At 47.8% G+C, this 25,214-nt stretch overlaps 8 protein-coding genes across 9 annotated transcripts; 4 read left to right on the forward strand and 4 right to left on the reverse strand.

The window, feature by feature from the left end:
• The first annotated feature begins 138 nt into the window (after positions 1-138).
• FOIG_15612 (uncharacterized protein) lies at positions 139-2,846 on the forward strand. The gene is made up of 10 exons (XM_031216994.1): positions 139-292; positions 374-496; positions 549-637; positions 688-804; positions 852-913; positions 966-1,451; positions 1,505-1,778; positions 1,834-2,006; positions 2,063-2,249; positions 2,298-2,846. The coding sequence occupies exons 1-10, from the start codon at positions 240-242 to the stop codon at positions 2,708-2,710; spliced, it is 1,977 nt and encodes a 658-aa protein (XP_031053298.1). The 5' UTR covers positions 139-239; the 3' UTR covers positions 2,711-2,846.
• A 384-nt stretch (positions 2,847-3,230) lies between these two features.
• Positions 3,231-7,581, forward strand: FOIG_15613 (uncharacterized protein; the record flags this gene model as incomplete). Its single annotated transcript, XM_031216995.1, has 12 exons — positions 3,231-3,392; positions 3,447-3,512; positions 3,563-3,910; positions 3,965-3,996; positions 4,976-5,014; positions 5,086-5,294; positions 5,348-5,898; positions 5,954-6,078; positions 6,137-6,285; positions 6,336-6,514; positions 6,598-6,778; positions 6,838-7,581. 12 exons carry the CDS (start codon positions 3,231-3,233, stop codon positions 7,521-7,523), a joined length of 2,727 nt encoding a protein of 908 aa, XP_031053299.1. The 3' UTR covers positions 7,524-7,581.
• A 249-nt stretch (positions 7,582-7,830) lies between these two features.
• Positions 7,831-8,800, reverse strand: FOIG_15614 (uncharacterized protein; the record flags this gene model as incomplete). The annotated part of the gene is made up of 2 exons (XM_031216996.1): positions 7,831-8,592; positions 8,642-8,800. The coding sequence occupies 2 exons, from the start codon at positions 8,798-8,800 to the stop codon at positions 7,831-7,833; spliced, it is 921 nt and encodes a 306-aa protein (XP_031053300.1).
• Positions 8,801-9,621: 821 nt separating this feature from the next.
• Positions 9,622-12,209, reverse strand: FOIG_15615 (uncharacterized protein; the record flags this gene model as incomplete). Its single annotated transcript, XM_031216997.1, has 5 exons — positions 9,622-9,954; positions 10,007-10,274; positions 10,326-11,746; positions 11,797-11,964; positions 12,033-12,209. 5 exons carry the CDS (start codon positions 12,207-12,209, stop codon positions 9,622-9,624), a joined length of 2,367 nt encoding a protein of 788 aa, XP_031053301.1.
• A 2,055-nt stretch (positions 12,210-14,264) lies between these two features.
• Positions 14,265-16,695, forward strand: FOIG_15616 (uncharacterized protein; the record flags this gene model as incomplete). The annotated part of the gene is made up of 4 exons (XM_031216998.1): positions 14,265-14,804; positions 14,860-15,451; positions 15,510-15,839; positions 15,894-16,695. Exons 1-4 carry the CDS (start codon positions 14,363-14,365, stop codon positions 16,693-16,695), a joined length of 2,166 nt encoding a protein of 721 aa, XP_031053302.1. The 5' UTR covers positions 14,265-14,362.
• Positions 16,696-16,995: 300 nt separating this feature from the next.
• FOIG_15617 (uncharacterized protein) lies at positions 16,996-17,455 on the reverse strand. 2 transcript variants are annotated; one of them, XM_031217000.1, is made up of 2 exons: positions 17,194-17,455; positions 16,996-17,075 (listed from the first exon to the last, which is right to left on the reverse strand). In XM_031217000.1, the coding sequence occupies exon 1, from the start codon at positions 17,373-17,375 to the stop codon at positions 17,208-17,210; it is 168 nt and encodes a 55-aa protein (XP_031053304.1). In that variant the 5' UTR covers positions 17,376-17,455; the 3' UTR covers positions 16,996-17,075; positions 17,194-17,207. The 2 variants fall into 2 exon arrangements, with proteins under 2 accessions (XP_031053304.1, XP_031053303.1); XM_031216999.1 differs by having other exon boundaries at positions 16,996-17,121.
• A 539-nt stretch (positions 17,456-17,994) lies between these two features.
• On the forward strand, positions 17,995-19,774 carry FOIG_15618 (uncharacterized protein; the record flags this gene model as incomplete). Its single annotated transcript, XM_031217001.1, has 2 exons — positions 17,995-18,286; positions 18,339-19,774. 2 exons carry the CDS (start codon positions 17,995-17,997, stop codon positions 19,772-19,774), a joined length of 1,728 nt encoding a protein of 575 aa, XP_031053305.1.
• A 70-nt stretch (positions 19,775-19,844) lies between these two features.
• FOIG_15619 (uncharacterized protein) lies at positions 19,845-22,855 on the reverse strand (the record flags this gene model as incomplete). The annotated part of the gene is made up of 2 exons (XM_031217002.1): positions 19,845-20,834; positions 22,343-22,855. The coding sequence occupies 2 exons, from the start codon at positions 22,853-22,855 to the stop codon at positions 19,845-19,847; spliced, it is 1,503 nt and encodes a 500-aa protein (XP_031053306.1).
• Positions 22,856-25,214: the final 2,359 nt, after the last annotated feature.

Below are 25,214 nucleotides of genomic sequence, written 5' to 3' on the forward strand. Positions count from 1 at the left end.
AATTTTTCTAGATACAGGGTAGGGTGTGCTGACATCGGGTTCCGGCTATATGATTCTCCGACAGCTTTTAGCATTGGTACTAACAGTAGCTTGCTTCGACATATCTCCAAAACGGACTTTTGCTTCCATCGACCTCATCGGAGACTTGACATATAAACCCTATTTAATTACCCTACACCGCAAGTGATGAACAACAGAGAGTAAATGAAGAAATAACAGCATCCAATACAGACGTTGGAATGAACCCGCAATCTACGCCTCCACCGTCGGGGAAGCGCAACAAGACAGTCGCGTGAGTAGCTCTCGCTTCATTGACCATTTATACCTAGCCGAAAGCAGTGAAGCAATCGCTAACATAAATAACTCTTCGAAGATGTCTGCAATGTCGCGAGCGAAAGGTTCGTTGCTCAGGCACCTGTCCCTGCGCCAATTGTACGCGTCGCTCGACAGACTGCGTGTTTGAGCAGGAGGATCGCAAGGTTGTCGTATCCGAGAAGTAAATGGATGTTTCCAGCTTACAAAAGTGGCTATGCTGAGACTAATCGTAGCTTACTCAATGATCTGAAGCGAAAGGCAGAGGATTGGGATGAGGCGCAAAAACAGAAGAGGAACAAAACCTCTGCGGATACTAATACAAGTGAGAACTGTTATCATTCTACTTGAAGTTTGCTGACAAATCTGCTCAAGATATAACGGCTACAGCACCCGGCCCAAGAACGAATGCTGACGATGGCCTACCACAAATGACCAATCCTCTACTGACACCGTCGTCTAAGTTTGTCGTGGACCACCAAGGCAGGAAACGTATGCTGATCTATACCCCAGCCGATCCTGAAAACTAATTTGTGCAGGCTTTCTAGGCCCTTCGTCTACATGGGCGTATAGTCACCATGTAATGGGCATGATACGAGAAGTAACTATCCAAGCAAAACAAGTCGCTGTGTGCATGCTAATACAGATCTTAGTATGTGGGCCATGAATTCTCACCCGAGGTTCCACTGAATCACGATGGTGTTGCTTTCAACATCGAGCTACCGAGTATGAAGCAGACTGATCTTGTTGTCAACATCGAAGGCCTGCCTTCCCTGGACTACGCCCTTTATCTCACCAACACCGTCAAGTTTCACATCGTCCAAACCTACCACCTATTCGACGAGCAAAAGTTCATGCCAGCTCTTCATTCATTATACAGTGATGGCCCACCGCTGGTGACCGCTGGGAACAGGATGTGGTATGTCCAGTACTTCCTCATCATGGCTCTGGGGAAGGGACTGCTCACCCGCGGTATGTCCAAGGCTGGTTCACCGGGGAGTGAGTACTTCATGAAAGCCATGGAGCTATTCCCAGATACATACGGACTGTACATAGATCCAATTCTGTCGATCGAAGTATGCTGCGGTCTTGCTTTATATCTCCAAGCTGTCGATCACCGCAACAGCGCGTACGTCTATGTAAGTATACACTGTCCAGGAAATCGCAGACGATACTGAACAATACTGTCTAGCTTGGAATGGGTCTCAGGATAGCGCTTAGCCAAGGTCTACACCGTGATATTGCTGGAGAATCCGCCGACGATCCTGAAGTTAGGCGATATCGCAATGCATGGTGGACACTCTACATCCTCGATCGCAAATTCTCATCCTTGATGGGCGCTCCAAGTTCTATTCAAGACAGCGATATATCCGTGCCGATCCCAGGAGATCAGACAACGCCTCGAAGATCAAGCTCATTGGAGATGCATATCAAGCTATCAAGGCTCAAGACCAAAGTACTGAATAGTATGTTATCCTCAGCAAGGACCGCATGATCGAAGAGCGCTGACGCATAGGCTAGCTATATACGGAATCGACGGGAAATTAGACGTCTCGTTCCCGAAAAACACCATGACGATTTTGAGGGAACTCGCTGCGCTTGGAGTTGAGCTAAACTCAGCGCCTGATCTGAAGCTGGACAACCAAAGTCCACTATCACGCGTCTCTGCAACCTTGAATCTATGCTACCATCAGGTCAGTCGTGGAACATTCCATTCAATTAGGATGTAGGCTAATTACAGCCAATCCAGTGCATCGTTCTTGCTACAAGGCCGCTTCTCATGTGTATTCTCAGAGACAAGCTGGAAATGAGCAGGCACGATAACAATACCAACTGCGAGATTGTTGAGCCTGTCAAAGCTCTAGTTAGAACCTGTTACGACTCAGCCCATAAATCGCTTCGTATCTTGACAACACTTCAGTCACAGGATCTTCTTGGTACATTCTCTTTCATCTGACAAGGAGCAACCAGCTAACGTATCGAAGAACTCTTTCTCCCCTTTGATCTCGACCATGCATTTTCAGCTGGCTTCGTCCTTGCACTTATATCCGCCATCCAGCCCTTCCCAGACTCAGCCGGCGAGTCTTCTTTTGAGCTAACAAGAAATATTCTCGACGCTTTGATCGCAGGTGGAAATCTGCCTGCACGGTTTCGGCGCCAGGAACTTGAGCGTCTGCATGATATGTTGCACCTGATTGAACAGCGAGATATCGTGCCTCAGCTTCAAGGCCAAGATAACGACTGCATTTCTGTTCTGGGAGAGCAGGGAATATCGCCGAACCAGATACTCAACGTTGCTAGTTTGCTTGATGGGCATACGAATATTGGTGCGGATCTTGATGATGTTAATGGTTGGCTATGGGAGGTCACTGGTTTTGAGGGTCTCCCTCCCGTTTGAACATGTCTGGCTGAGGTTGAAATGATTTACAGGGTGTTTGTGGCAAATTAATCTTTCCCTGAATCTATCCCTGGCATCCGCTGTCGCAATGTGGGCATCTAAGCAATATAAACATTGCTTTTAATCATTCTTATCTCGGTTCTTATCTGCCTAAGGGCGTGGTCACAGCCCCTCTATTCTTTACACTAGGGCGTCATTGACATTAGGGCGTGGTCACAACGGCTATACGAAGTTGTGGGGTACCTACAACGCCGACCGCCTAGCTAACTGTGCTTACGTGTCTTTACTAAAGTGTGCCTTGATAAGGTACCTCTTGAAATAGCACAGCCCTTCGGGCGGTAAATTCTTTACCCTGCGTATAGGAATTACTTTAACGCTGGATACTAAGCATAGCTAGTTTCTTATACTTCACTCAGCAGCTGTAACCCCTTTGAAAGGCTGAGGCTCCGAGATACTTAAAGTTATAGGACCCGCATTGTTTAGCTCTTAACAAGAAAGCCATCAAACAAACGATCTTGAAATGGCGAAACCGACCGTCACTCTTATCCCATGGGATCCAAACTCCCCTGAACATGTGAGGCGCATGGTTGAGCAGCGCATAATTTGTGGCTGGCAAGCGTCAACTGTCCCGACTGAGTGGAAAGATGGACATATCAACGGGACGAAATGCGTTTACTGGATTGTAAGTCCCATCTCACACCACTATATTGCATTATCGTTCTAAGTCTCTTTTCAGATCTTTCCGCAGGACGAGCCACAGCGTGAGAAATACCTCAAGATGCATACTGAGGCTTATCCCAAGGTAGGTTCAGTATATGAAGCCAATCCAACTTTTTTACTTATGCTTTGTAGGAGACAGAAGAACTCCTCGACTCGAGCAAGACGCTACTCGGAAAACCACACGTTCCCACTGACGCAAAGTTCCTTCCGGTTGGGCACGTCGCTCTCGACACCCATATCTCAGACTATGCAGAAAAGCTTGAACTAGACTTCCCCAAATCTGACGCATACTGGGTCAAGAGTCTTTACGTATCTTACAGACTTCAAGGCCTGGGTGTCGGCGGAGCTGCTATGAAAATCGCTGAACGTGTGGCCACGGAGGAGCCCCTCAACGCTAGACATCTCCTATTAGACACGGTGCACCAAGAAGATCAGGCGAATGAGGAATTCGCTATAGCTGTCTATGGAGGAGCTTTCAAGGTAAGTGCCTGGTATCAAGTAGCCACCTATAAGGAATGCTAATTATGGATCTAGATTCCCACTCAGGCCTGGTATGAGAGACAGGGGTATAGGTTGATTGGCGCAGCTGAAAACATATATCAATATCCAGATCTGAATGGGAAGGTTTGGCCTTGTAGAACAGTCTTCTTACAGAAAGATATAGTTTAGAACTATATATTGATACTGGTATAGCTTGGCACTCGTCCGATAATCTCAGATTGAGGGATAAACTTTCGTGTCCTGAGTCCGCCGAAACGTGGGGTAATTGGCCCAGAACGATACTCGGTCTAGGGCACCGAGCTCAGTTTAACAAGCTCGAGATGGCGCACCGAACATAGAAAAGCCCAGCGTTTGGTTCTCCAAGGCCAACATGAGTGCGGCACATACTTATCATTCATCATGCACGTTTCGCTATCCACAATATTGTCTCTGATAAATTTGGTTCTATACCCTTCACCGTTCAAGGCCCTGTGTCTATTACGCTAGAGGAAGACTTGGTTACCCGGTACATTGGAAAGTGGATTCCGAAATCTCGAGAAATTTAACGCCTCGTGTAAGCTCTAGCCTTTTTGTAGGATTGAAGCCCCTTGTTCGCCTGTTGCATGGTCAGTCTTGGGATCTGAAAAGAGGCCAACTCTGTGGTTTACTTTTAAGCATCATTCTATCAGCCATACCTGTAATCGGCTCAATACGTTAAAATTATGGATCCCGAACCCGAGCTTAGCATCGGCCCCCTCTTCCCGAAGCTAACAAAGCCAATTTACTAGTCTGACTATGGGTTCTATTTGAATCTTCGGGGTCCGCTTCCCGAACCCAAACTCCTCATTTCCGTTCTCAGCAGCAATGTCCACATCGTCTCGATCTCCCAGGATTTCGGGCGTGAGAAAAACACAGAACAAGAAGTCATTGGCGTGAGTGAATCTACTCGTTAACCAGCCGTGCCTCCCTGACAAACGCATATCAAGATGCCTGACATGTCGGAAGAAGAAGGTCAAATGCTCTGGGACCGTGCCTTGTGAATACTGTCACAAGCGTGGACTGCAGTGCAGTGTTCCTCTTCGCCAAGAAAGAAAAGTCTACTCCGTAACGCAAGCGCCACCTCGCGGTTTTCCATTCACGCGTCGCTGTGTGCATCCGTATTGACACTCTCCTAGTCACGTTGAAGATCTCGAGAATCGCCTCGCTCAGTATGAAGGAAGGAATCAAGACACGGAGGACTGGGTCCCCGATGCTGTTGATGTTCCAAGTCCCTTTTCTAGTGGCCACGACGCTCAACAGCCGCAAGACACACCTCCCGTTGCGCCGTCACCGATTCCGAGATCTACGACCAGACCGGGGACCTCGATACCATTGACCGGCCGGTGTATGCGTTTCACCTTTGAGATAGGGAGTCGCATGTGCTAATTCATGGTACAGCAATAGAAACCGACTCTTCGTTGAGCTCGAGCGCTACTTTTGGCTTCAGGGTCCAGAACCTGCTCAGTAATGCTCGACATAGACGCGATATTCCCCGCCCTACCGGCCACGTCTCTAACAATAACAACTCGTCTCCAAGACAAGCCTACATCACGCATAGTGGCTCTCTACCCCTTCTTCCCAGCGAATCAGAAGCCTACCATCTCCTGGAGGTTGTCGGCCTGTACATCGGTCAGAGTCAAAGTCACTTTGACTCGCGAGAGGTCTCCGACAACATCGAGCTCTACTATAGGGATCCAGAAGGCCAGCTCCCGCCTACGCCATGGTTTTTGCGCATGAGCATTATATTTGCAGTTGGAAAGCTACTTTCTGGAGAAAGCTTAGCTTGCAATGGCGAGACGGATTTAGGAACTAGTTTATTTGAGTTTGTCCATGCACAATTGCCAACACTTAGCGAGCAACATGCTCAAGGGAGGGTTGCGATTGAGACATTGACGCTGCTTGGTGTTTACCTACAAGCCATGAACCGAAAGGAAGAAGCGTACATATATGTAAGCCTTTAGCTGTCTTTATCCTGAGTCATGAGTATTGTACCTGATCATTTAGACCAGCATAGCCTTGCGGCTCGCAGTCACACACGGTTACCACCGTCCTCTGGAGGGAACACGAATACTTCGGTCGGAGAAAGCCCACATCGGTAGGCTATGGTGGACGATTTATATGCAAGAAAGGTAATGCTCTCGCACACTTGTTCCTTCTACTAGCTTTTGTTAACATGTCGATCACTAGACGGTTGGCTGCAGCGACGGGCCACCCATATGGTATTGACGACGCTTTCATCGTGCTAGAGTATCCCACCGACCAGCCGGGCTTCAGCTCCACCCAACCAATACGCACAAATGCTCGAATCGCGAGAGTTACAAGCCGCATCCTTATAGGTAATAGATCTATCTCAACGCGATGCTTTCGACTGACTGAGAATCACTAGACCTCTATAGCCCCAATCGTCAGCACCAAGACTCTTTCGTGCATGATGTCAAAGAGATCATTAGATGTCTGCATGATATTTCGAGCGAGATTCCAGAGAATCTAGCAACGGTAGCTCATGGACCAAATGCGAATGTTTCCGTGAGAACAACTGCCTCTCTTCAGCTCATGCTATATCAAGTAAGTCGCTTCCTCCTGGAAGCTCATTCGGCCAAGCATATTATCCTTCAAGCCTCAAGCAGCGTTGAAGCTGACAGGCATAGGCCACCTTACTCACAATACGTCCGGTAATGCTACACGTAGCACATTTAATACTTGCAGGATTGAGTTCTGGCCTGGAGCAACTGGGGAACTCTTCGTTGGCACAGCTTTGTCGAGCATGCACTGATGCAGCTAGGCGTATTGTGCGTACTATCATAAAACTACGAAGAATGAATCTCTTAGGTAAGAGAACTCAGAGTATCATTGGAGCTGGCATTAAGGCTTAAACCACCAATCGATAGCTATTTTTGGATTCTTTGACTGCGATGCCATCTTTTCTGCGACGTTTGTCTTGATTCTCACAGCTGTCTTCGACTCTGCTTGTGAAGATAAGGATAAGATCAACCCATCGCCTGGACTGGGTGAGGCCATGGAGAGTTTGCAGTACCTGGCCGACAACCACAACACTACCGCCGTTGAACGACTCCAAGAGATCAATGATATCCTGCATCATTTGCCCGAACATTTACGAACAAATGAGGGTACAGCTTTCCCCCTGCACGATCGCTCGCAACCTGCGTATGACCATGTATGCCAGGCCGCTGATGGTAGTCGAGGCCATGAACCTGCAGAGCCCGTGAATAATACCGAGGAAACAGATGATATGACACAGCCAGTGGTAGATCCAGGCCTATCGAGGGCTGCACCTGACGCGAGCCGCATTGAACAAGACCGTTTAGCCTTGAATCTAGACGCCGAACACCATCCCTCAAACTTCAATGACTTGTCGCAGCTCTGTATACCCTCAGCAGTCAATACAGGGACCGTGCCAAGCGACGACCTGATCCCTACCGACATACCATTGGATGAATACTATGGCTACTTCCAGTCACTGTTGGATAACTCTGATTGGTATCTCACAGGGCAAGACGTTGGAGATTTGGCGGAATTTGGGAGACATGTCGTTAACTGTAGTAGATCTGAATAGGATGTTGCTGGTCTGCTGTCAGAGATACTATATTTCTGGACTGGTAACATAGAAGAACAGTTGGAGAGTCACAGAACAACAATGTGATGTGCCGACTGAATTGAAAGTATCTACCAACAAGCTTGCACACTGCCATCCACACCATGACATCGAATACCAATTTCTGGGCTTCACCATCTACTATCTAGAGCATCTTGAGTATCTCATCAAGACCTGGGGCTCGCTGGACATCCGGGGTGACCTGCTTGATTATGTTAGTCACCTTATTCCCACTGCGCCAGGGGATAAGGGCCTCTCGAGACTCACATCATGAATGGCGACAGCCACAGCTTTCGCAACGAAGAACGTAGGCAGATACCCCGGTAAGGACGCTAGCGGGCTCCTCGATGTAGCACCCGAATAAATTGTTGCAATGGCGGCATCTACTGGTTTTCTTCAAGAGGTCGATGGCGCTGCTGATCTTCGCAATGGAGAGGGTTCTGACTCGCTCTTGGACTTGTCGTAATTCTCTAGCAGTGCTCACGTCTTCCACGAGCTTTTGGATCCGCCGACCGCAGGCCTCAAGTATCTCAATCGCGAGATTGTGTTCAAGGTCGAGAGCCCGAAGGACTTGCGACGAGGTGAGTTCTTCGATGTACTTGGCCGTAGCCGAGGCGATGAGCGAGCGGAGATCTGCGTCTCTGTTTGAGATGGACATCTCCTGGATGACCTGAGGAATGATCAAAAAGTTCAAATCGTCCCGGAGAATGGCCTCGATCTTTGAATTCGAAAGCTTGCCCAGCTTTGCGATGTTGTAGTAGTCCGCGATTGCGTTGACGCGAAGGTGGGATATTATCTTTTCGGCAGTCTTGTCCTCTGTCTCTTCAGACGACGCGAACGAATCTTCTGACATTTTGTCTTCGTCGCCATGGACTTCGTCATCCTCACTCTTTTTATCGCGGTCTTTGACCTGAACAGGCTTCTCGGTTTCGGGAGCGAGTTCGTAGTCTCCGGTGTAGAGGAATGTGACCATGCTCTGAACGGTCGCAACATCGAATTCATTGACATTGACGACCTTTGATGTTGTTTCCTACTCGGAGAGTCAGCGAGAGCCGGTGGATGGGTTAGTGATCACGTACCTCAAAGCCGCTGTGAAGCGCAGCGCTGATAACAGGCGACTGAGGGCAAACGATCACCTGGTGAAGCTTGAACTCGCGATCCTTGCAAATGAGAGTGAAGTCGCTGAACTTTCCGGATCCCACCAAGTGCAAAAGAAAGGAGTGAGGTTGGGGCGCCATCGCTGAGAGTCTTCTGTTCAATCAATCAGGCTTGGTGTTGTGGTGTGAAGATGGTAAGATGGTGTTGACATTTTGGAGAAAAAAAAAAGAAGAAGAAGAGAAAGAAGGGCCACGGCGGTGAATGATTTCATGCAGATGGAGCAGGTTTCTCTCATTTTTGTTTTATGATAAACGTGTTGTATGTTTGTAGGTAGCTTGCAGCGCTTGACAGTGCTTTGCAGCCCAAGCTCAAATGCTATCCAAAACACCGAGCCAATTCATCAGATTGCCAACTGTTGTATAAAAATGATTGGTAAAGAATAGAAGAGTTTGGCCTCTGTTGATTTCACAAGTGACTGCCACTCACTACAGACTCTCCTAAGGAGTGTTGTCTCATCCAAACAAGGTGGATTCCCGGCAAAGTGAATGTGACAATTCCACTTCGTCTTACACCACATTCTTGCTTCTAACAAAGAAAAGAATGAATGGCTGGATCGAAAAGTCATACTTATTACTAAGAGTACCAATGCGATTACTTTACTCTGAGATATTGTTAAGGATGGACAAACAGCAACGTGGCAGGCTGCAGCTATCCCCCACAAAAGTGTATTCGATCTTAACAGTCTGTAGACAATCCCAGATACACAATACAGTCAAATCTATACTTACTGAGCTCAATAAAACTGTTGATTCGACCGAAACAAACACATGTGCCAGATTTAACATGGTAAACAATGACATTCAATTGATGTGTCACTGGGATGCATTGTCCCTGTTAGCCTATCTTGGGAGCGTGTCTTCATCAGCACAGAAGGCAAACCACATATCGGTACTTCACGACATCAGACGAATTTAGCTTGTAGATAGCCATGGCCCTCCAACCATGAGCGAACATTGGAGATGTCACGTTCAGCCCAGGACCTCCGATTCTCCATGCCTTCCAAGTTCTGGTCAAGCACCATCTGATAGCTCTTCGTATCGCGCCTGGCAAAAAACTCTTTCACGTCTTGAATCTGCTCCTTGGTATGCAAACCCTCGAGAGCAGTTCCAAGGAACAAAGACGAGATGTCCACCGGGACCTCCTTCTCAACCCTCTCCCAGTTCTGCTTGGTCCACTCCCAAAGCTCGATTGCCCCGTGAGCCGTACCTCCCGCCAGCCAGGTGAGGTAGAACATCTGGTCTCCAATTAGCTTGATCTTTCGCTGTGTGAAATTTGTCTCATCCTACGTCGTGATTCTTGACAGTGGCAGTCAGTAGGTGGCTGAGAACCCACTTCATGAGCTCAGCGTTGGGTGCTCGTCCGAGACACTCCAGAGCAAGATACTGCTCGTCCTCGTTGGATGAATTCTTCCAAAGCTCAACCAGACCTTTGAGTTCTTCAAGACCGCCGTGGGCTGCGATGATTCCAAAAACCTCCCATCGTAAGGATCCTGGGATTGCATTCTCGTCGCCAGCCATGCGCTTCGAAAAGAGTTCCTTTGCAGCTGACACGACACTACACGGAAATTGTCAGTTATACATGAAGCCGAAAGGATATTCAACTTACCTGGGGTATCCTGCGAGGCCCGCACCGCTAAACATTGATGTTTTGAACGTGATAAGATTCTCGTCATCATCCTTTGAGATAGTCCACCCAAGTTCCTCAGCCTTGGGGCCGATCACATCGCTAGTTAGTTTACGAAGAGCCTCATTCAGCTCAGGCCCGTGAAACTTGTAGACAGACTGGATGGACCTGAGATTGCGGTCAATCATCTCCCATACATAGAATGAGTCCAGTTCAGCAAACTTGACATTGAGGTCGAGAAGTTCGCTTGTCTTGTTCACTCCTGCGGCAACCAAAGCCTTGAGGTCACACGATAATCCGATACAGTCGCGCAGGCTGAGGCTGCCTTTTGATGCCTCTTCGAGGAGACGGGTAAGTAGTTCGTGTGAGTAAGAGGTGCGGAAGAAGCTACCATGGTCCGCGTTGACTTTGAATAGGCCGCTGGAGGGAGAAAGGACCAACTCCCTTGTGTTCATATCAACTGTCTCGAAATCCTGCCTGTGCCGGATTGCAAATCTGAGCGGGTAGATTGTATCAGATACCGCATCCTCTTGCTTTGCCACACCGCTGGTCAAGAAGCGCTGCTGGAAGAGTCGAACACCTGTTACCTTGCCACTCTCGTCACGAGATTCAGAGACTCGAAGGACAGGGAAGCCAGGCTGTTTGGTCCAGACCCTCATGCTCGTTGCGATAGATTCCCCAGTGACCTCCTCCCAGGCCTTCCAGAGGTCATCCGACTCCGTGCACTGGAACTGGTGACGTCGAAGATAGAGCTTCAAGCCCTCGAAGAACTTGGTGTCGCCCAGGTTGTTAAGAACCATCCTGAGGATACATGAGCCCTTTTGATAAGAGATTTCGTCATAGATCTGCTTCGCGTCGGTCGAGTCCGAAATAAATAGCTCAACTGAATGGCTGCTGGTAAGGGAGTCGAGACTGAGGGCTTTCTGAAGGGTGTTGGCGACATAGGAATCCCAAAAATGCCAGCTGGGAAACATCTTGTCCGCGGCGTACCAGGACATCAATGTAGCGAAACCTTCTTTCAGCCACAGCCCATCCCAGTATCTCATTGTAACCAGGTTACCGAACCACATATGAGAAATCTCATGGAGGATAGTCTCTGCAATCCTCTGTTTGGTATCTAGAGCAGAGTCTTCCGGGTCAAGCAAAAGGTTTGTAGTCCTGAAGATGATGGCTCCCCAGTTCTCCATTGCGCCCGTCGAGAATTCGGGAACTCCAATCAAGTCTAGCTTTGGCAACGGGTACGGCAGCTCAAAGCAGTCTTCGAAGAACTGAAGGCCTTTGGCTGCGAGGTCCACTGCAAAGGTCGCCTGTTCTTCACTGCCAAGAGGACAAAAGACAGATATGGGGATCCTGCTGTCGGTGCATTTCACCTCGGCCAAGGGTCCCGCTACTAAGCCGACATGCTTTGACCAGTTAGGCGACACGTATGGCATTTTATAGGATTGGCACTCACGTATGTCGACATGGAAACGCTCTTCCGGAAGGTTACAAGCTTCTTAGATGAAGACAAGGTCTCTGACTTTTCCACGGGCATATTTGAAACGGTGACGAAGGACTCATCTACCACGATGGAGAGGGTGAACTCGGCTTTCACGCTAGGTTCATCGAAACAAGGGAAGACCTACGATAAGTCAACCATGAGTCAGCTATCGTGGCAAAACCATGCATCAAAGGTCGAGAGACTCTTACCTCCCTCGCATATGTCGGCTCCATGGCTGTGGCCGCAATGCGATGCTTCACACCGTCATCTGTCTCATAGCTCGCCTGGTAGAGCCCAGTCAAATCGCTGCGAAACTTGCCGGTATAAGAAAGGATGATTTGAAGTTCCTTTGGATCACCTGGAGCAATCTCCTGGGGCAGTTCCATCTTTAAAGTCTCGCGTGCCTCGTTGTAGCTTTACCATCGCAGCATGTTAATGAATGTCGGTTGTAGTAGCGTTTTCCATTCAAGCCTACCTCACTGTATCCAGAACGTCCCAAGAATCATGGTTGAGCTTGACGCGCGCTTCATTTACCTTGATTGACTTGCAATGTAATTCAAGATATGAGCAGGTGTCAATTACGGTGCAGCTGTGAACCAAAGTCAGTGCTTCAGAACACCCAACGCGCTGTTGGCTGGAGGGCTCACCTGATATTGACATGGCCTTCGAATTTCTCCTCGTCGAAACTAGGATCGAGTCTGACCTCGTATGAGACAGGCTTGACACTGGCCGGTAGGAGGAGGCGCTCTTTCTTCTCCATGATGGGGCTGAATGAAAATGCTCGAGCAGTGGACAACTCTTGGGTGAATCGGAAGCTGGCCAACGGGGCAAGAAAATAAATACAATGATTGACGAAGAGCTACAGCGCTGAGATGGGATGGGAACCAGAGTCAAACCTTTTTCTGCGGCGGTGGAACTATGAAGGCCACTGCCTGTAGTGTTGCGTTGCGTTGTTGCACGCCCGAGCGAGGTTTAGGTACTGCAGCGTGCCTACTTGCGGCTCATGTCCTACAGTACACGGAGGCTTTGAGGCCTATGTCTTGGCGAAGCAGGCTGTCGGAAACAGACCTGCAGCTGCAAAGCGGGGGAAAGGCAGGCCTGATCAGATGATGCCAGTTTTCCACCTTCTGGCTCGGCTTGGTCGTAAGTACAAGATACTCTCTGTGTGCAGTCAGTGTGGATACAGCATGTGGCCACGACCACTCGATGTGGCTCGCCAGCACTTTCTATTGGCCCGCAGGGAATCAGCTCATTATGTAGGTAAGATTTTGTGTTTTCTTGTGAAACAAATAACTCGAGCGGGGTTGCTGCAACATGCCAAGTCGGGCGCATCTAGGACTTGTAATTTCCTGTTATGCTCTGACCAGGTACTTTCGAAAAAGGCGGATCAAGGACAAGGCAATAAATAGATATGCATCAAGGAGGAATGCCCGCATGTCGGGGTTGTCAATCAGGCTGACCCAGTACATTGACAGGATTTACAGTACAACTGCCAAAGTTGGTATAGGAGAGCGTCCCATCTGGAAAATTAACTTTCCTTTATTATATTCATTTTTTCATTGGAAACACGCCTTTTCTCTGTGGTAACGCGAAGTGGCTTGACTTTCTCAGAATGCAAGAATTTGGGGCTTGACACAGTGCAGCCATGGCATCATTAAATCCGGCAGAAGCAAATAGGCACGACATGCACTACCTACCCGCGACATCCGTCCTCCCTAGCTAATCACGCTCCCACCAGCAGCAGCAGTCAATCACCTGCGACGCTTCAGACCGCTGGTGATACTCTCCATGACGCCTGGGCCAGTGCCGTCAAGGCATTTCAGTCTACCCTCTCCACAGAGGAGTACAGAAAGCTAGAGGCCATCGATTGCCCCGAAAAGCTTGAGACTGAGCTCCAGAAGTCAAGGGATTCTTACACGTCGCGCAGAGTTCCGCGACTGTTAAAGAGACTCGAACCATTTTTGCTACAGTTAAACTTCTTCACTCAATCCATCAATATCTTTGTTCAGTCTAAACCAGAGATAGCTGCCCTTGTTTGGGGTTCTTTACACGTCCTACTCCAGGCAAGTAGAAAAAAAAAGACATCTGAATTCTTTCATTCAACTGTGTAGACTTATCTGAGACTCTCTTACTAGATCACCCTACGTCATAGAGCGCACATAGACAACATTATCGAAACCTTAGAATACCTTGAACGACACTTACCTAGGGTCAAGAGCTTCACAGACCTCTATGTTGTGTCTGGCCGAATTGAAAAGGCGGTGTGTAAGCTCTATCACGAGCTGATTCACTTTTTTCTTGAAGCCACAATTTTCTTCCAGAGAAATCCAGTTGGTGAGAGGCCGCGACGCAGACCAGTCGTAGACGCTGAGGCTAACGTTGTCTATATAAAGCGAACTTGCTCGGTATTACGATTCCTTGGAAAAAGAAAGGCCACAAGTTTCAGGGACAGTTTCAGCAGTGTCTGATCAAAATCCAAAAGAACTTCGAATGGATAGATACCGAAGCTGGTATCGGTTTGCACTACTTGACACAACAGATGACCTCTAAAGGAAATCAAGGTATCCAAGATATTCTTTCCAAAGTTTCCGCCATGGGTTCATCGCATTCTTCACAGCCTGCCCCTGTTGCAGCGGCGTCATATCGCATCATACCTCTCGTTGCCAACATATCCTTCTTCGGCCGTGAGACCGAGATGCAAATGATGGAAAAAGTGTTACTACCAGAGAGAGAGACCAGACTCACTGTCTTTAGCATACTGGGTATAGGCGGCGTCGGTAAATCGCAGCTTGCCCTTCATTTCACGTACAAGCACCTGAATCATTTCAACGCGATATTCTGGATACCAGCAGAGACAAGCGTCAAGATTAAGGGGGCGTTTGAAGAAATTGGTACCGAAGTTGGGCTGCTGGAGCCTAACGGCGGCCAAGGGAACTTGGAGGCTGTTGCTCAGAGAACGAAAAAGTGGTTGCGGAACTACGGTCAGGATACTACAAGGTACTCTAACGATGATGGTGATAGCTGACTCCTGCGAAGATAAGCCATTCCTTTTAATCTTTGACAATGTTGAGTCCATGTCAATATTGGAAAAATATCTACCTACCGGTGGCCGTGGTTCAATCATAATCACGACGAGAAACCAGAACCTTTTCCAGCCTCCTGTAACAGCTTGGGCCCATCTAAAGTGCTTTGATATCGAGGAAGGGAAACGTTACTTGCTGGCTAACATTCCTCAAGGCGCACTGTATGGGAATGATGCAGATTCCGAGCATGCTGGGAAGATCTGTGATACCTGCGGTGGTTTACCATTGGCACTCTCTCAAGTCCACCGGTTCATAAGCGCACTCAACATTTCGCTGGACGAAGCCAACCGCAGAGTCACAGGACTTGAGGCATTCGTTAATGTGTCCTCAGAATTGAATGATCTCCAGCAAACGGATTACTATCATCCAACGGGAGTTCCATCACTTTGGGATGAATCACTCCACGCTTTGAATCCTTCTTGCTCTGCTATCGTTAAATCCATAGCGTTTCTTGACCCAGACGCCATGCCAGAAGGATTTCTGAGATTATTCTCAGAGAATAATAGTCAATCGGGACAGCAAGCTCGAGCTACGAGTTCAAGCGAGTACGGTTGTCTTCATCTCCATGACGTAGGATATGATAGTAAGCTGACCGAGATTTAGATTCAATAGCCAGATACTCACACTATTGGAGACATCCTTAATCTATCGAGCTTCGAAGAGCAACACATTTTCTACGCATCGTTTATTGCAGCAGACCGTGCTCCAGGATCTCGACCAAAAACAGCATATTCGCATATTTCGATCTGTACTGGAAATCATCGATGAGACGTTCCCCGATTATGACGATAGCGATCGACTTGTAACTTCGTGGCCACAGTGCAAACAGGTTCTACCACATGTCCTGAGGCTTTCCATTCTATGCTCTCCTGCAGGGTCGTATGGCCCCGCAGTTCTCCTCAAGCTAGGGGAACTTCTTGAAAGAGCCGCATGGTTAGTGAACTTCCCAATTACTATAACGATATTTCAAACTAAAATATCTTGTAGGTATCTCCAGGAACGTGGAGCACGTGAAGAGGCTGCCAGACTGCTGGAACGTGCACTCAACATAGCAAAGACCGGGCTACAACTTTTGAATGACTCTCCCGAAAGTGGCGATCGCGACGAGGATGCCGCAAATGCGACCATAGCCTTGGACTTGGGGGAGCTCGAATCCGCAATCACCAACTCATTGGGAACGCTAGAGCTTGGCCGAGGTAACTTCTCCAAGGCGCAGAAACTCTTTGAGGATGCTATTGCCAGACGCGAGAGCATGGGCGTGATAGACCGCGAGACTATTTACATGAAGCGGAACGTGGGTGTTGCGCTGCTTAGCTCAAATAGCGTACAGCCTGCATTGGAAATTTTCAAGGAGTCGTTGGCGCTGGTGGAACAGAAATTGGCCACGTCGGATAACCCACGACAATTTCACGAAGACTTGGCCTTTTGCTACGGATCTATTGCCTTTGCCTTGATAGGAACGGGCCAGCTAGACGAGGCTTGGGATGCTGCGGTCAAGTCCACTGAGCTTCTAAAGCAATCATACAGTCTTAAGAGCCCCCGGATTGGAGAGTATGTCAATGTTATCCCAAGATCTGATCTGCTGATACTGAGAAGTACAAACAGCTGCCACACTACTCTGGGAAATATCCGCCTCTTGCAAGGGAATCTTCAAGAGGCAGAAATCTTCCTGCACCAGGCATTAGATATCCGAGTCGAAGCCTGTGGAGAGCATGAAGAAACAGCTCTGGCTATGCATAATTATGCTCGCATCCTGAAGGAACTAGGGAGGACCAAGGATGCTCTGTAAGTTTTGTTTCTACCCTCAGGTCCATCTACTATGACAATGTGTGAAAAGGGTTTACTGTTTCTATTACCCAAAAGGCTAATCGAGCGATATCAGAAGGTTCTGTAAACAAGGCGTGGAGATGTTGCGTAGATTGCCCGACTCGAAAGGCATTCTCGCTCGATCACTCTACTATCTAAGTCGCTATCAGATGGGGGAGGACCCAATAGAGCTAAGCAAAAAGAACGAGGAACAAGCTTTCCAGCTCTATTACGAACATCGGGGCCATGTCGAGAATCACTCATCGCTACAGGCGAAAGATTTCGATGACCTTCTTATTGCTTACAATCGCTAGATACAGGAGAAATCAGTCACCAATGAGTCCCTATTCATATTTGAAGCTTCTAAGAGAGCTTGTAAATCCCTGCGTGTCTCCAAAGCCTGCAGTAACTGCACTGGAGGTCAGTTGGTGTGATAGAACAATCAAGGCTGGGGGGATGCGAGGCTATCGATTGTCCTTACTGGTACCTGTGTTTTCATTCCATCGTGGCCGGCATCTCGCGCGTGTTCTCGGGAGGTGACGTGAGTTTGACCGGCTGGCGTGAGACGCGACAGCTATTGTTGCTGGAACTCGGGGGATCCAGTGCTTTGGCCCTGGCGAGTGCAGGGATCTTGGGCTGAATTTCTTTGGGAAGTGAGGGCATCTTGGATGAGACGATGTGTGTTTGAAAAAGCTGATACGATGCTACTTGCTACTTAATGTATCGAGCTGAAAGAGGGAGAAATCGTTACGGTCACAGGAGGGGCGCCTGACGACTTTTATCGTCATGTAAACTAACCATGCGATCGCCATTAATATACCATAGTGCCAGGCCAAGCTAGAGTGCATTCTGTGCCATGTTGCTCTCGAATCGTGATTCTTGATCACGCGCCAGCTTGTTCAGTTGCACTTTGAGCAACCCTTTCAGATTTGCAAAACCACAACTAGTTTATGATATCGGAGTGTGATCAAAATTTGCTGACTGCATAAATGTGTTTTATTTAGGCTCAACTGACAATTATTGTGGAGCTTGTACATGCTACAACTTGTTATCGCACCAAAACTGTTGCCTTGCATGAAGAGGCAACTGTGGCGTTGTAAGTGGCAGGCCTCAAAGATAGCTAACGATCGACGATCTCGCCGCCGGAGCCTCCAGATCTCGATTGTGCGGCCGAACAGAAATCGCCATCATTGTCATTTCTCAGTCGCTGAGATTATTCGCTGCAGAAAGCAACGCATTATCACTACCTACCGCAGATATTACTTGCCAAGCAAAACTCAAAATGACTTCAGCTCTAGAACTTGAACATAGCCATCGAGAAGACGCAATACAGCGCTCTCTCGAGGCGCATACCCCCAAGATTGAGCAGCTCATGGAGATAGGAAACACTCCCGGTGTCTCGATTGCCGTTCTTTGTAACAACAAGCTAGTTTTAGAGCGTGGTTATGGCCTCGTCAATTTGCGTACAAATATAAAAGCCACTGCATCGACTATCTACCCCATCGCTTCCGTAACAAAGACTTTCACAGCTGCAGCATGCGGCATTCTTGTAGCCGAAGGAAAATTAAGCTGGGGTAAGTTCTTTGAAAGTGAGAATCACGATACGAGAGATCTAATACTGGGTAGAGGAGCCGATATCCACATACCTACACGATCTCAACATCCCGAAACACCCCGACATCGAAAGGCACGCTACTATAGTGGATATACTAAGTCACAGGACGGGTTTGCAAGAGCAGTCGTCTGTATTCGAGAGTTCTAATGGAATGCCGCTATTCAAAGACGCATTGTCAACCTACCATGCCCTGAATCTAATGTCCTCGGAGCCCGGCAGCTTTAGACAAACGTGGAGCTATTGTCCTCCCTTATACGCTCTTCTGACAATTGTGATTGAGCGTGTGTCTGGACTACCGCTTTCAGAGTTCTTTCAAAAAAGGATATTTGAGCCACTAGGTATGACATCAACATCGATAGTAGGAATGGCACCCGATATTGAGCCAACTCACTTGGCTCAAGGCTATACGCGAACCTCAGCCGGTCTCTGGCTAGACCGAGACGGCACATCTTCGGGGTATCAGTTCCCATTCGACACCTCTATGGGAGTCCAGAGTTCTGTCTCGGATATGATGAAGTGGGCCAAGGCAGTCATTAAGAACTTCAATATATCGAGGCAGCTTCCAGGAGATTCTAATAGTCAGGAGGAAGCGGATTTCCCGGAAGGAAGTGCGATATTCAAACAATGGTGCAAACTTCCCCTCAACGAGGGTGGCTTCCCGTCGTACTGTCTGGGTTGGTTCAGGCAGGAGGGCTACTTCATCTTTGACGACATGTTTGATGGCGATGGACAGGCTGACTCGTTGGAGTGGCCATGTACGCTCCCCACGCCTCACGAAGATCAAAAGCCCGAAACCATTCTTTATCATAGTGGTTTAGGCCATGGATTCAGCTCCTCGATGCATGTATTCCCGAACAAGGGGGATGCCGTGATTGTCCACGGGAATTCATCCCATGCGGGTGATGCTGTGGACTGTATCTCTCGGCTCATTACCGCAATTGTTTGCGGTTATGATCTCTCAACCTCTGAATTGATGTCAAACCTGAGATTCTATACAGACTTGGAAGTAGGAAGGTGGAAGCAAATGGACAAAGAGCTGCGGAAGGAACAAGAAGGTCAATCGAGAAGCAAACGCATTCCTGAGGCATCTGAGATCGTAGGACGCTACGTCAACATTAGCTCAACCCTGGAAATGACGATATCGTCGGGAGGAAAAGGAAACCCAGAGGACACATCAAGGCCTAGCGCGGAGCCATTTATTGGTGCCAAGCTGAAACTTGGAAGTGAAACCAAACTTGGTCTCGACTTATGGAGCTTTTCTGACGCTACGTTGTGCTTCTTCCCAAATGAAGTTGATTATCAGAGATGGTGTATGTCTTACTTGGGAAGCTGGCCGCAGTTTCTCATACACCTAAGTTACGACGATATAACGGGCTCTGTTTCTGGATTTTGGTGGCAGTTTGACCCTGCTAGAGATGGGATATGGCTCCAAAGGTTGGATTCTTAAAAGCTCTACCGACAAGAAATGGCAGTATAAGTTGCTCGTTCCCCTCCTAGAATAAAGGCAACATGACCAATCAAAGCCTCTGTTTATGCCCCAAACACGCATGGCTCGCGAAACCTTCTTCGCACTCTCGGTATCCGCAAGTGGCTAAGCAACAATCGCGACACCAAGAAACATCGTCACCGAGAACCTTTTCCGTCGCGTCCCCACACACGAAGCACCAGAGAGGCGTTAACCCGGTACTTTCCAGAAGCAAAGCGGTTGATCTGCGTACTGCCCAGCTGCTTCTTCCAAAGATGTGAGTCCACAAGAACTGGGGGTTGCTGTACGGTTCGGCCAAAGCGGGGAGGAGGCGAATATAATTCCCCTCTGGGACACCTTGCAGAAGCATGGACCTTGCCTGCTTCTCGTCAACGTATATGAGAGATTCTAATCCGGCCATCTCGAGTGAGCTTTGGGACTGTGGCTGTCTGGCTCTGGCGGTGTCCATGGTGCTAATGACCTCGCGAATGGCCTGGCCTATCCGAATACTGAGACCGGGCCAGTGTTCTTTCTTTGCTAATTCAATGACAAACAATGCTTCGATAAGTAGAGACGACCGGATAGCTCGCGTATGCCTGTCATGCCAGCGAAAGATCGCCCTCAATCTGTCATTGTGAGAAGAAATATGAAGACTCTGAAGTGTTTGCCCATCAAAGTTGACACCAATTCCGTTAACCTTGAGCCCTTTTCCAAATATCACCAAGTCGGGCCGCACGATCCTACGGTATTCCTCTCTCTGGTAGGCAAACGGGGCACCGCATCGGAGTGCCGAAAGAGTTTCGTCGACCATTAGCAGGATTCGGAGACTACAGCATGCTTGAGCCAGTGCCTGTAAAGAAGCTGGCTCAATCTTCCGCCAGGGAAACTGGCTCTCGACTATCTGCACAATTAGGGCGACGCATCCCTGCTCTTTCGCCTTCATTAGAGCTTCGTGATATTGTCCGTCGGCTGCCAAATCGATGACAACTGGGCTGGAACCACATGCGACAGAGCTGGACTCTTGATAGGGACAGACATATGCCTTTAATATTGGAGTCAGCGTCAGGATCACAATTCTATAGTCATCGTCATACCAGGGGTCCATATCCTGCTCCAAAACACCGGGATAAAATTACCACTTTTGGTGATTGTATATGGTTTCGGTTCCAGCCCAATGCGCGTGCGACTACCTCCATGGAAGAGCGTGTCTCCGCGATACTTGAGTTTTGAGATTCAGATGTGCGTGCCATGTGGAGCAAAAGGCTAGTAATCGTTGTTGGAGACATGGCGTCTGTTGCATGGCTATGAAATGAAATTGGATAAATGCCCAAGAACAAGTCTCTTGGCGAAGTTAGTTGCCATTGAAAAGGAGATACTTCCTGGTGCAAGAGTTCCTACCTGAACCTTTCTATATACTCAACAAGAAGCTGTGAGTATGAATGGTCCAGAAGAAGTGGATCGTGCGCGTATTGAGTCCACAGCTTGAAATACCTCGGGTGGGAGCTTAGAGGCTTCCAGGTTAATGATTCGCCATACCGATTATGCATGTCGTGGTAAATACGTAGAGGTCCAAGCATTTTCAAAATGGATCGACCAAACTGGATCTTTGCTAAAAGTAACTGAGGGTTGCTTCACAGCCTTATAGGAATCGGATGCAGACTGTGTGTTGGCATAGTACTGCTTAGAGGAGTCTATGCTTATATCCAGGTATTACCTTATGCTGTACGAAATAAGGGTCATGTGCGTAAACGTAGGATCTGCCATGCGTTACAGGTAGGACACTTCAAGGAGCCGACTTTCAGTCACCAACCTGTTTATTTTTTACCCACGGTCGAACGTATGACAAATCTAATATTAAAAGCTGTGACTCGGGCACTCTTTTCTTAGATACACCATAAAGCTTTCAAGGGAGGCTGCTCCATCCTCAAGTTGGAAGAATACTTTCATATCGGTAGTTTAGGTGGCTTGGACTTCTTTATTGTTTATTAGTCGGTGATTTTGATCATTGCTCATTCAATGAAGAGAACCTGAGTTACAGAACTAACCAAGTTGAATTCTACTTCGCTGAGAAATAGCTCGATGTCCTATATTCACGATTCATGGCGGTGTTAGATAGAAAATTGACATTCAGACACTTGTCGTCTTATTTGTATTCTCAATTTAGCTCCTTGACCTGATGATGTATATTATTAATTGTTATAGCCGCCGTACGAGCAGCCACCTATTGGAAGATGAACACGGTGGATGACTCTAGTAAAAGAAAGCTGATATCATACTTAGTAAGCTCATGACCTGAGCGTATGAATACCAGGTGGTGTAATAAAGATTACGGAGTGGCGAATTTGAGAACTGGCTGTCGATGTTATGGGAAAAGTGTGGTGTAACATAGTTTTATGAACTTGGACCCCTGCTACGTAGGACGTAGAGTGGTAGAACTAAAAGTATCTCTTCGGACGGCCCGCAATGAGCTTTGGCCCTCTATTAAACCATCCTTGAACAACACCGGGAATCTCCCTAAGAACAACCCCATACCTTGCTGTTAAGACATACTTTACGGTGGCTGCGATTCGCTGGTGAGTATCCCGATGTCTTCAGCTGGTGATTGCAACATTCCTGCGTGCAATGGCCTTCAATCAGCTCGGCCACAGAATGAGCAGTCCAATAGGTGATGTCGGGGGCATGTGTTAAAGTGCCAACTCTGAGATGGCAGTTTCCGTAGCGGAAGATTGTTCTACTGTGAGCGCCGATGTAGGCTCTACTAGTGGACATGAGCTCGACAAGGCATAGGCAATTATATCGGTAAGCCTCGTTGTTTCCAATATTGCATTTGATACCAAAGGTCGGTCGTTCCTGAAGATGACTGACATCTTTGAGGTCAACGTTTGCAAGGAGATGAAGTACGTCACAGTGTGTATCATTGCTGCTCGTGTTGGCGTAGACCGACAAGGCATGTTTATAGTCGTCTGTTGCTGTTGCTTTGTACTCCATAGCGAATTCCTCCAGGGCTTCCATCACTGTTTGTTTTGAACCCTCAACGAAGCCGTCGACAATAGTGCCAAACATATGATATCGAGCCCATATGGGGTCGCCTAATCACGCCTCACGGATGGAAGCCACGTATTCGCTAGCCCATGGCTCAACCAATTGTAGTGAATTGTTTGGTTCAAGGGCTGTTCCGATAGAAATGTCAAGGAATAGTTGTTCGAAAGGCCGACTGTAGTTCATGGTAGCCGCAGAGAATACAACACTACTGCACCCGAAGATGATTGTACTGAGAGGGAGCTGCGAGGTCTTCATCCTGTGGATATCTGAAATTTGAGACGGAATTTATAAGGTGATATAACTGGAATGTAGCTCTCTGGCTGAAGTTAAATCTACAACATGATGAGGGAAAGCGAGCCATTTATCTTTTCAAATTATCACAACAGCTAATGTCTTTCTTCTGTCCTGGTACTTCTGTAGGCATTGTTGGTTGTGTTGGTCGTGAAAACGGATACCCCGGCTCGAATATCACCGCAGTTGGCTCCATATCGCCATTTCGAACCAACAGCTTTTCCATTCACACAGACTACTCGGGCCTTCGGAAAGAGGTCAAGACCGATAGCTAATGGCCACTACAATTAACGAAAAAACAATACATCAATTCAAGTAACTTGTAAAGCACGAATTTAACGATGCGCTTCTGCAATACCAGATTCTTGAAATCTAAGCGTTTGGTGTATATGAACGGCTTTATCCAGTATGTAGACAATCCTTGCTTATCTGGTAGGTTCATAAAACAGCATCACAGCATCCATGGGTGGCCGTTCTACACCAATCAAGACACAATATCCGTGCATGCTATCTTGAAGTAATGTTCCATCGGCGAAGCTCTCTATGCTGTAGTTGTCAGACCACTATCGTGTGCGCAGCTCGGGTAAGGTGGGTTCATACGTTGTCTGTTGGTCGGCTCCTGTAAACCCTGTTAATTCGGCTTCTAGTGCCGAGTCACAGAGCTATTGAAGTTAAATTCCGCTTTGGTCAATAATGCCTCGACGTTTGTATTCACGATGATGCGGTGTAAATACACTTATGCGGAACTGGAAACCACTCAATTACTTTAGGGCAAGAATGTTCGAGAACTATCCACTTTCCGAGGCCTGGATCCGACTGACATCCTTTTTATCAACTTGAAGGATAATTTCGATGACCTCGGGATGAATATCAGCACTGCTTGTCTCTTTGTAAAAGGCCACAGTATTAGCCCATTCACGGCAAGCCCGTTTCTTATACCTCACTGCCTCCTCTTCAACATTGTCAATTACGGTTGATCCATACTCAGATTTTCCATCTACCACATTTCCAAATATGTGATAGCGTGCCCAGATCGCATCTCCGAACCTTCCGTCGCGTACAGCATTCACGTACGATGTCGCCCAGGGCTCAACGGGGTCAGGTCCTGTCCCTGCGAAGACTCTTTGTACCGATATATCGAGGGACAGAGTCTCCGGGGCCTGAGACTTGTCGATGTTTAGCGCTGTGTATGTCAGTATTGAGGTACCTTCTTTCAAAAAGGTTATATAGATATGCGCATTTGCGTCTGTAATGATAAGGAGGAAGGACAATTATGTGCAATTCACCAACGTCGGCTTGGTGCACAAAATAATGAGGTATGGTATGATTTGGAGAAGGACTGAGTTGGTTCGGCGTCTTAAATATTTTGGCAGCGAACCCAGCAAGCCCCACACTGGCAAACACATCCAATATGCAATGGCTTCCATGTGACTTTCTTCAACGCGCCGTGTCCGTACCATCACCATCGGGCAGCAGTGATAATCAAGGCACCGTATTTCCTCAACAACTGGCAACCGAGCTATAGGCACAGGTAGCTTGCTTATGCTTCCTGAGATATATTATATGTAGCTCAAATATTCCTAACTCTTTATTAGAGAAAAGATGCAGACAATGCTCCATAGCCCCGTCGCAAGTTGTTTAGTGGTATGAACCGTAGTGAGTCCAGGTCGCGGCATAAACATAGACATCCTCTATAAGAAATAGTAACGGTCAGCACCAAGCAATTGCGTAGATTCTATATGATTTGACTACCGAGGGCAGTATGTTTGTGCGAATAACTGATACACTGGAAATAAAGATATTGCATTATGTAACTAAAAAGGAAGATAGGTGCTGTCTTGCTTTTTCAGCCTCCCAGTTTATCAGAATACCCTCCTTGGACTCTTCCACTTTTGTCTTTACCAGTACCTCCATCGCTTCTTGCTCATCTTCAGTCAGCAGCTGTACTCTGGCCTTCCATAACTCTTCTGTAGGAGTGCCTTCTGCTCTCTTGTCGAAGAATCTTTCATCTAGGTATTTCCAATAGATAGCGTCAAAGGACCAGCTTTTTCGGGCAGCATAGCTCACAGATAGGATAAAAAGAAAGAAG

Source organism: Fusarium odoratissimum (assembly GCF_000260195.1).
Source record: "Fusarium odoratissimum NRRL 54006 unplaced genomic scaffold supercont1.55, whole genome shotgun sequence".
Classification (NCBI taxonomy): domain Eukaryota; kingdom Fungi; phylum Ascomycota; class Sordariomycetes; order Hypocreales; family Nectriaceae; genus Fusarium; species Fusarium odoratissimum.

Bases quoted from the DNA above. Each gene is read 5' to 3' on its own strand.
- FOIG_15612 (XM_031216994.1), top strand. From the start codon at position 240: ATGAACCCGCAATCTACGCCTCCACCGTCGGGGAAGCGCAACAAGACA. The intron at 914-965 runs GTAACTATCCAA...TACAGATCTTAG, and splicing joins TAATGGGCATGATACGAGAA to TATGTGGGCCATGAATTCTC. The intron at 2,250-2,297 runs GTACATTCTCTT...AACGTATCGAAG, and splicing joins TCAGTCACAGGATCTTCTTG to AACTCTTTCTCCCCTTTGAT.
- FOIG_15617 (XM_031217000.1), bottom strand. From the start codon at position 17,375: ATGCCCTCACTTCCCAAAGAAATTCAGCCCAAGATCCCTGCACTCGCC.